Source organism: Puntigrus tetrazona, chromosome 21 (genome assembly GCF_018831695.1).
Source record: "Puntigrus tetrazona isolate hp1 chromosome 21, ASM1883169v1, whole genome shotgun sequence".
Taxonomy (NCBI): domain Eukaryota; kingdom Metazoa; phylum Chordata; class Actinopteri; order Cypriniformes; family Cyprinidae; genus Puntigrus; species Puntigrus tetrazona.
In genome coordinates, this window is record NC_056719.1 from 4,578,525 (window position 1) to 4,588,748 (window position 10,224).

General features: G+C 39.8%; 2 protein-coding genes and 3 non-coding genes across 6 annotated transcripts; all 5 read left to right on the top strand.

The window, feature by feature from the left end:
- Positions 1–2,109: 2,109 nt before the first annotated feature.
- Positions 2,110–4,778, top strand: rpl17 (ribosomal protein L17). The gene is made up of 7 exons (XM_043221560.1): positions 2,110–2,179; positions 2,712–2,761; positions 2,843–2,883; positions 3,547–3,681; positions 4,110–4,208; positions 4,332–4,523; positions 4,698–4,778. The coding sequence occupies exons 2-7, from the start codon at positions 2,722–2,724 to the stop codon at positions 4,743–4,745; spliced, it is 555 nt and encodes a 184-aa protein (XP_043077495.1). The 5' UTR covers positions 2,110–2,179; positions 2,712–2,721; the 3' UTR covers positions 4,746–4,778.
- Positions 2,527–2,602, top strand: LOC122327010. Its single transcript, XR_006247544.1, has one exon. It is a non-coding gene; the product is annotated as a small nucleolar RNA SNORD58 (small nucleolar RNA).
- LOC122327008 lies at positions 3,394–3,466 on the top strand. The gene has a single exon (XR_006247542.1). It is a non-coding gene; the product is annotated as a small nucleolar RNA SNORD58 (small nucleolar RNA).
- Positions 4,575–4,633, top strand: LOC122327011. The gene has a single exon (XR_006247545.1). It is a non-coding gene; the product is annotated as a small nucleolar RNA SNORD58 (small nucleolar RNA).
- Positions 4,779–7,365: 2,587 nt separating the features above from the next.
- nkx6.1 (NK6 homeobox 1) lies at positions 7,366–9,934 on the top strand. Of its 2 annotated transcripts, XM_043221811.1 has the most exons (4): positions 7,366–7,905; positions 8,193–8,647; positions 8,773–8,945; positions 9,625–9,934. In XM_043221811.1, exons 1-4 carry the CDS (start codon positions 7,883–7,885, stop codon positions 9,868–9,870), a joined length of 897 nt encoding a protein of 298 aa, XP_043077746.1. In that variant the 5' UTR covers positions 7,366–7,882; the 3' UTR covers positions 9,871–9,934. The 2 variants fall into 2 exon arrangements, with proteins under 2 accessions (XP_043077746.1, XP_043077745.1); XM_043221810.1 differs by having other exon boundaries at positions 7,366–8,647.
- The last annotated feature ends 290 nt before the right edge of the window (positions 9,935–10,224 follow it).

Genomic DNA, 10,224 nt, shown 5'->3' on the forward strand with positions numbered 1-10,224 from the left:
GACAGGTGAACAAGAAGTTCAAGAACAGGCCATATGATCAGTCCAACCTGGGATGCCCTGAACTGGAGAGTTATCCCAGGACCTTTCAGATCTGGCCTAAATTCAATCAGCAAAATAAAGCGCCATCAATGCGATGGAAAATCGCTCAAGATATATCTGGAGATGTGATTAGAATAGATTGTGCAATTCTTAGAAGCTCCAGCCTGACAAAGACAAATGAATTAGATTAAGGTTTCTCTGGAAATATACCGAGGTTTTCTATTTAACAACAGGAGCGTGTCAGAAAAAATGCTTGAGCGAGTAGGACGAGGTACCGCGAGGATATGACCGAGCAGAAACTAATGCAGCGTCGACAACATTCAGACGCCCCAATAAGTAGCAAAACGCTATATTTATAGTAGAGAAAAATCAGATATCCGATGAGCTCAGCACACGAAAGGCTTAATAACAGAGGTCTACAGGTTTATCGGATCGATATATTGTTGTCGCGCTGAACAAGGCCGTGCAAGGCTAACAAATCTGCTGTAATGTAACGCTGGGCGCGCGTCGACCGGGCGCAGCGCTAACATCATCCTGAAGCTGTTCTCAAGGGGCGTCGTAATTTAACCCGCATGTGAGCTTCAGCAGATTTCCGAGCAGGATACGAGAGAACCGGTTCGATACCGGGGAGCCGGTCGGAGGCTCCGAAACTATCTGTGCTTGCTACCTCCGTGCAGGTGAGAGTCAGCAAAAAAACACACACACAAAAAAACCACAAGCGTCTTAACGGGAGCGCCGTGAGGTTCTACAGCGTCTACCTGCGCCTGTTCACGTCCAAGAACAAAAGATAGAAACAAAGGAAGTAAAGATGGGCGTCTGACTGGTGCAGCATTCACTTCAGGAGCTTTTTACAAACTGGGGGGAAAAAGTGAGCGACATTATTTCTCTTGACAGGAAACGTGCGGTATTGAGTTTTTGAGTCTGGCTGCAAGCCTCATAAAGGTTTTCTGAATTCCCGCCCAGTGTTTTCTGCCAAATGAACGCTTTGACTGATGCTATGGGGTCGCTGCTGCATAGTCTCATTGTCCGAGCTGTTACTTGTCACAATCGGTCGTTTCATCACGATACACATTTCTGCCCGTTTTTGTACGGTTACAGGCCTGTTAGTCACAGACCTGTAGTCCGGCATCTCACTTAGAAGGGTTTTATTTGTCGTAATGGATCGCTGAATTCATCAGTGATGAAATACATATTAGTTTTGATGCTCTAACGCTCTTAGATGTGGTAAAGTGGTAAATAAATGCAGTACAACTTTATTGTCAACCGGACACAAACACATACTTCACAGCATAGAAGTCTAAGTCTAAGATCTGAAATTTGAGATTAGTTTTAAAGCCTTTATAAACTGAAGCAGAAGTTTTAAAAATCCACTCGGATTCCACTTTTTGTAATGTTTGTCCTGTGGTGCCCTCTAGCGCTGAAAGCTTTATTTTACCATTTCTAATGTGAAAGATTATGTATGGTTGAGTAAATCGGTTTAACGTAAATAATCAGTTATTTATTATTATTATTTAATTATTATTTATTATTAATAATAAAATTGTTTTTTGTCATAGATTCCTATTATAGACGTTTTTCTGATTAATTATAAACTACATTAATTGACTTTTTTCAATAATATTAGTCATGTATGTTTTTTTCATGCCATGCTAATTCTAATTAGCTTTCTAAAGCCAGCCATATGTTTTTTTGTAAAAGGAAGCTTTATGTTGTTCAAGTGTAAGGACTGTAAAAAAAACTATACTGTAAAATATTCTTAATAATTCATATGAATAGAAGTAAATATATGAGTATAGTATAAGTATAGATGTTTCATTAGTTTTCGTAATTTACTATCGTAATTTAATTTATTTTTTTTTACACATTTTTACCGTACATTATTCCCTAGCACTCCGAGTCAAAGGCCCCTTTAAATGTGGTCATTTAGTTTAAATTATATTATCTGAAGAGCTCTGTTGCCGGTATTTTTATGATCGTGCCTTGATCTCTTTCACCTGCAGTCAATTGGCTGATCCACAGGGCGGCGCTGCTAATTTATCAAAGCGCACGTTCCAGGAGACGGCGTTCAACGAAGAAGCGAGAACGGATTTGATCTCCCAGAATGCCCTTCGCTTCCTCTTCCCTTCCGCGGCCTGAGAACGTAAGTGCCGTTTACAATCACACCGCGGCGATGTTCAAAATAATCCCTTTTGTATCGCCATCATCGCGGGTTTTAATGTCCAAATGATACAACTACATGTTTACTTAGTTTGTATTTGACGTTCTCAGAGAATATGACCGGTAAAGTTTAATTCCTAATGGGTTTTTTTGCTAGATGGGTTGTCGCCTGTGCTCTGCCATTTTCTAATGTAGGCATTGCACAATCACCCGTCTTTAGGTGAACGTTATCTACATGTGAAGAATCTTATTTATTTTAAGCTGATGTTTGCACTATATAACCTTTTGTAGTTAGAAGTTTAGCATATAGCTTACAAATGTACGACATGGCTGCGATGATGACTGACTTAGGACACTTTTGATGAATTCATGATACGAAATAAATGTTGCGTTTTTTCTGAGCAGCCATGTTTCTAGCTCGTGAGGTGAAGTAGGCTCTCAACTGTAGTGTTTACTTGGTTACTTTCTCCTACGTTATGTCTAAGCTTCCTATGTCGTTTTCTGACTCTCTCTAGATCTCTGAAAATGGTCCGCTACTCGCTCGACCCAGAGAACCCGACTAAATGTGAGTTGGCAGCTGCTTTAAACTGCTGTTTAAGATTGCTCTGTATTGAACTTGCTTAGTAATTGTGACACTGTTCAACAGCATGCAAGTCGAGGGGCTCCAACCTCCGTGTTCACTTTAAGGTAAGTTATACTGCTGACAGCTCGTTATTGCGCCCCGAACAGAGTGCAAATAGTGTATTTTTGTCCCAACAAAGATTCTTCACTTTAGAAGGTTTTTGAAACTTATGTTTTATCTTTATGTCCTCCTGAAGGTAAACACGCCTCAAATTCATTCGAAGTTATTAATCCATTAATGTTTACCAAAGTAAGCTTTAAACATGTATAGTGAGTGAAAATGTTTTATTGAAGTTGACTTGATTGTCATCTTTTAACACAGGTATTCAACACTTCCTAAGGGCCCACTGTTCTGCAGAGTTTCAAACGCACCTGAAGCACCTAATCATGCTCCTTTAGACTGCTTGAAAATAGCAGTAACAAAATAAACTTTGCAGGAAAGTGGGTCCCCAGGAGCAGGGTTGAAGACCTGCTTCAACATACTGATGCTTTTTTTTCTCTAAACGTTAGTATTCCTACCCCTTTGTTTAATTGATAGTTGCACTCTGTATCGGTGTGATCACATTTAGCAGATGGCTGCAATGATGACCAACTTAGGACACTTTTGATGCATTCATGAAAACAAATAAGTTGCGTATTTCTGAGTGGCCGTGTTTCTAGCTTGAGAGGGTGACGTGGGCTGGTTTATTTGGTTACCGGTTAAGCGTTTTCTTTTAATGTGGTCCTCAGAACACCCGTGAGACCGCCCAGGCCATCAAAGGCATGCACATCCGTAAGGCTAACAAGTACCTGAAGGATGTTATCGTGAAGCAACAGTGTGTTCCCTTCCGTCGTTACAATGGTGGTGTTGGCCGCTGCGCTCAGGTGAGGTTTGTCCTGTTTTAATGCTGCTCCATGTTGCTGTAATGACCATTTTGCAATACCTTTTGGAATTGACCCTGAAAAATTAGTCTACAAGTTCAAAAGTTTGGGTTTGGTCAAGTCCCATGCTTGTTTAATTGTAGTATTGCAGGAATATTCAGATTTATTGAGCTACAATTTTAACACTGTTTTGAGTATTTTGAACAATTTGAGTATTAATGTAGCTTGTTACTCTAGTCATGTCAAATGATCCATCAGAAATATTTTTTTTCCTTCCCCCAGATGAGCAGTTACTGACACTTAAGAAATTGAGTCTAACTTACCCACTCTGAACCGTCAATCAATAAATCTTAACATGTTGCTTTTAAAGTATAGTATGAAATAATGAAGAGCACTTGAGAACTTGTTTTTTTTTTTTTTTCTGTTTTTAGGCTAAGCAGCATAACTGGACTCAGGGACGTTGGCCCAAGAAAAGTGCCGAGTTCCTGCTCCACATGCTGAAGAACGCAGAAAGTAATGCTGAGCTCAAGGTAAGATTGTATGAACCATGACGGTAAACCTTTAGAATTAAAATCTGTATGATTTGGACATTTCGGCTCACCTGAACGCAGCTTTCACTAGGGCTGTTTCATCCCTCTTCTTGATCTTGTTAGGGTTTGGATGTGGACTCTCTGGTGATTGAGCACATCCAGGTAAACAAGGCCCCAAAGATGCGCAGGCGTACGTACCGTGCCCACGGACGCATCAACCCTTACATGAGCTCCCCATGCCACATCGAAATGATCCTCACTGAGAAGGAGCAGATCGTTCCCAAACCAGAGGAGGAGGTTTCTCAGAAGAAAAAGGTATGTTCACTGACGATCAGTTACATTTTAAAATACAAATTGTGTGAGTGGCTGTAGTGATGACCGCTTAGGACACCTTTGGATTAATGAAAGGAATCTTATTGAGCATCTGTTTGTTAAATGTGAGGACTAGACCTGGTAACTGTTTAACCGATTGTCTGTCCCCCACCACAGGTTTCTCAGAAGAAACTGAAGAAGCAGAAACTTATGGCTCGGGAGTAAAATGTAAATAAAGTCCAACATTCGTACTACAAACTGACTCTGTTCTTTTTGTGCTTTATTGGTGGATGTAATGGCTTAAAGATGACACCAAGATTGTGTTTGGGGTTTTTTTTTTTTTTTTTTTTTTTTTTTTTAAACCTATTTTGGTCTTTTGAAAATGCTTGAGTTAATGTTCCTAAAAGGAGCCTAATTTATGAATTAAATTGTTTTTCCGAATTAAATTATTCAATCTTGTTCAATCAAATGTTGAGATTGTGCACAGTGAAGTCTACCAATCAGGCATATAAAACACAAATCCATATAAACTGTATGCAATCCACATTTTGAAGTGGATCAAAGGTTGTCCTAGGGTAGGAATGGGTGTTTTGGTTTCAGGATGACTTTGAAAGGCTTTGATCCAGTTTAAATGTTAAAAACTGTCCAGGGATGGACTGATAATAATGGGAGATGTTCACCAGTAGAGGGCAATATAACACAACCTGCTCGTCTGGCACGTTGTTTTCGTGCATATTTCTGGGTTCATTTATAGTCAGGAGCTTGTTAGTTTAAATTTACAATATTAATAGCGTTTTATTTAGTAACTCTTAATTTTGCTTGTATGGTATGTGCATGCACATTGTTTCCATGTTTTATGGGGACTCTCCATGGGTGTAATGGTTTTTATACTGTACAGACTGATTGTCCTATACAACCCTGAAACTGACGTTTTAGATTCAAAAATTAAATTCTGTCTGGTTGATGAGCTTGTTTTTTCATGGGGACCCAAAAAAAAGTCCCCACTAGGTCAAAATGTACTGGTGTTCCTATGCTTGGGTACATTTGGTCCCCATAACTTGGTAAATACATGTAATTTTAAATGGGTCTGTAAGCTGTAATTTTTTTTTTTTACCTAATCAAAATAAAATTAGATTTACAGCTACAGTATATTTTTGTACACAAGTTTTTCACTAATTCCCTTCAAAAAGCGAAACGTCCGTATTCGTTTCACACATACTGATATTTCAAATGTTTATTTTAATCTTGATAACTGACAACTAATGAAAAGCCCAAAATCAGTATCTGAGAAAATGTAAATATTAAGACCAATACAAAGGTGATTAATAGAAATCCTGGGGAACTGAAAGTGTGAACATGTACAGCACTCAACTTAGTTGGAGCTCCTTTTGCCTGAATAACTGCAGCGATGCAGCATGGCCTGGAGCTCTGTTATGAGAGCCCGGGCTGCTCTGATAGTAGCCTTCAGCGTTGTTGGATCTGGCATAATCGCATCTTCCTCTTCACAATACCCCATACAGTTTCTATGGGGTTAAGGTCGGGTGAGTTTGCTGGCCGATTAAGAACAGGGATACCATGGTTCTTAAGCTTCAGTCCACTCTGTGAATCTCCCCCACATTTTTGAATGGGTTTTGTTTCACAATCTTCTCCAGGGTGCGGTTATCCCTATTGCTTGTACACTTTTTTTCTACCACATCTTTTCCTTCCCTTCGCCTCTCTATTAATGTGCTTGGACGCAGAGCTCTGTGAACAGCCAGCCTCTTTTGAAAATGACCTTTTGTGTCTTGCCCTCCTTGTGCAAGGTGTCAGTGGTGGTCTTTTGGACATCTGTCAAGTCAGCCGTGTTCCCCACGATCGTGCAGCCTACAGAACTAGACCGAGAGACCATTTAAAGGCCTTCGCAGGTGTTTTGAGTTAATTAGCTGATCACAGTGTGGCACCAGGTGTCTTCAATATTAAACGTTTTCACAATGTTCAAATTTTCTGAGATACTGAATTTGGGCTTTTCGTTAGTTGTCAGCTATAATCATCAAAATTAAAAGAATTATATCAGTCCGTGTAATGAATGAATATAATATACAAGTCTCACTTTTGAATGGAATTAGTGAAATCAACTTTTGATGATATTTTAATTATATGACCAGCACCTGTGTGTGGCCAATGGCTCCTGTTGCATTAACATTGTATATATATACACACACACACATATATATATATATATATATATATATATATATATATATATATATATACACAATGTTAATGCAACAGGAGCCATTGGTGCCCACATCTTATTATATGTAATTTCACTTTTTGACCACTAGATGCTGCAACACGTTGCATTTTGCTTTTGGCATCATTGGGTTTATTACAGGAGAAAAAAACAAAACAGTTACCATTTAATTTTTTCAGATATATATATATATATATATATATATATATATATATATATATATATATATATATATATATATATATATATATAATATATATATAATATATATATATATATATATATATATATATATATATATATATATATATATATATATACACTATACACTACACACTACAAAGCAGCCTCTTTTAATGAATTACAGTGATTGTGTTTTGTAAATTTGTTAGTCCACATTCATTTCTTGATGGACTGTATGTAGATAGCCTCCTGTCGCTGGTATGAATACAGCGGTAGAAACAGAAGTTTAAAGCCCGCAGCTGTGAGTTTCTAATGTTTCGTTTATTCAGACAGAATTTAAATGATTCAAAACTGATACATTTGAAAAAAAAAGTGTCGGAGTCACATTCACCTCACAGCTAGAAGTTGAAGTAAAACGATAGTGTTTATTCAAGCTTCATCGTTCAGTGATTGTTCCGCGATTTATCTGCGGAGTGTTTAAGCCCTGTCCACAGAGACTTTTAAGCTCGTAAGATATCCCACTGCCTCACATGACCGGCACGCATGCAGATGTCCCTTTATTTAAGAAATAGATCTCAAATTGACTAGATTGATTTTGTCTCCTTTTTGTATTTAATAGCTGGTCGGATGGCAGCTCTTTTAATGTGCAAATGAGAACCAATGAGGACAGACTCCTAAATTCAGTTCAGACACTCATCTGACACGGGCCACGTCACCGCCGGCCTCAGCCAATCGCGTCGCGCCGAGCCCCTCCACTTTCCCAGGCACGCTCTCAAAGTTTTGACTTTTTGCAGCAAAAGACGGCAGGTTGATGAAAATGTTTTATTATCTTCCAGATCTTCATGTGAACTACCCAGAAAGACTCTCTTTTTATTTATAGATTTCAAAAACGCTCTCGTTGAAAGGACGCCGCTCTGTCGTATCATGCAAGAACTGAAAGAAGGGAATGGATTTTGCCAGAGGAGATGGGTATGAAGCTTCGGTGCAACTGATTGGGATTTTTTAGAGAAAATAACCTTTTTTTCTAAAGGCTTGAGTGTTTTTGTTTGGTTTTTCCCCCTCCTTCCTCTCTCTCTCTCTCTTATTCACTGTTTCGCGTTTGTTTTTACGTTTGGCGCTGGTCTCCATCGTCTTGCTTCTTGCGCAATATTTAGTTGAAGTTGAAGTTTCTTGGTAATGTTAGCTGTGGGGCAAATGGACGGGTCTCGCCAGAGCGCTTTCCTACTCAATACCCCACCTCTGGCTGCTTTACACAGCATGACCGAAATGAAGACACCACTTTACCCAGCATACCCGTTATCTTCCACCGGACCAGCATCCTCCACTTCGCCGACAGCTACCTCTCCGAATCCAGGCGGTATCCCGGTCTCGTCCCCGGGGATCAAAACATCCACCGGACTCTCGGTCCTCGGATCGCCCCAGTGCTCGATCGCCACACCTCACGGAATAAACGACATCCTCAGTCGACCCGCGGTGGTCACCGGAGCGGCGGCGGCGTCTTCTCCCGCTGGAATCTTGTCAGGACTGCCCCGCTTCAGCAGCCTGAGTCCTCCGCCGCCTCCAGGGCTGTATTTCAGCCCCAGCGCCGCGGCCGTGGCGGTGGCTCGTTATCCGAAACCCCTGACGGACCTTCCAGGCAGAACCCCTATATTCTGGCCTGGAGTTATGCAAAGCCCGCACTGGAGAGACGCCAGATTTGCTTGTTCCCCACGTAAGTGCGCGGTTAACTTTTTTTTTTTCGAAACCTGTTAGCGATCCCAAATATTTTCAACGAGCACGCGTTTAACGTGGTGTAAATGATAACGGTGACATATTTTTTTATCTCGTCCCTGACAGATCAAAACTCGGTGCTCCTGGACAAGGATGGGAAAAGGAAACACACGCGACCAACGTTTTCCGGGCAGCAAATTTTTGCCCTGGAAAAAACATTTGAGCAAACGAAATATTTAGCTGGACCCGAGAGAGCGCGGCTGGCCTACTCTTTAGGAATGACAGAGAGCCAGGTCAAGGTAAGACAGTCCTAATAGTTCATGTATGACAAGAAAAAACCTTGACTGACTCGATTGTTTATTATCATTAATCCATGAAACGTAAAAAGAGAATTAGATGTGGTATCGGCCCAGTACATAAACGTGGTCATTCAAACCTTGCTATATATATATATATATATATATATATATATATATATATATATATATATATATATATATATATATACAAAATTTAGTCTATATCATTTATTTATCTAGAGCAAATAATTTAGATTTAGCCTAATGAAACGACCTAGTGTCAAATAGACCTAATATCATTTTTATTTAAAGCATTAACGCACCGCAATTGTATTATTATTATTATTATTATTATTATTATTATTATTATTATTGCAAGAGAAACAATTGAATTGCAGTTTAAAAGCCACCGAAACGTGTCCTATATTCATTTGTTGAAATATTCGAAACATGTTTCAGTATTTTATTTTAAAGTGCTTATATTAGATGTTTGAAGAGCCATCTCTTCCAGTTGTTTTTATAGCCTGTCAAGTTAGACGGGGAAAATCCGATTTGCTGGACATTGTTTAATGCTCCTGAGCGACATTTTCATGACTACAATTCCCATTTGGCATGCCTGCTTTTTGACGGAGACGAATCGCTATTTCTGTGCGAATAATTCTCCTTTTCATCCTAAAAGGTGTGGTTTCAAAACCGAAGAACAAAATGGAGAAAACGGCACGCGGCCGAAATGGCCTCGGCGAAGAAGAAACAAGATTCGGAGACCGAGAGGCTGAAAGGGGCTTCGGAAAACGAAGACGACGACGACGACTACAACAAACCCCTGGACCCAAACTCGGACGATGAGAAAATAACGCAGCTGCTGAAAAAACACAAACCGAACTCGGCTCTTATCATTCACACGTCGGAAAACGAGAGCTCGTAAAACGGAAACGGCGAACGGTCCGTCCGGTTCTTCGAGAAGTGTCAAAATATAATGTAGGCTGCTGTTTTTTCCACCGAGTCCGAGCTCTGGTTTGAGAGGAAGGATGCGAATCAGAGGAATATGCACTATTGGTGGAGCCGAGCGTGCATCGGTGTCTGCGACAAGACACGTTTCGACGTAAAGACAACGGTACTTTTTTGTAAATTAACGACGTGAGTTGTATCGCATAGGAATTATATTACTGTGAATATTTATGTGTAAAATATTTTGAATAGCAAACATGGCAGAATTCGTTCATTTCGCTTCGGTTTAATTTTTTTTTTTGGGAGGGGTTTAAGCTTTGTGATTTGCATT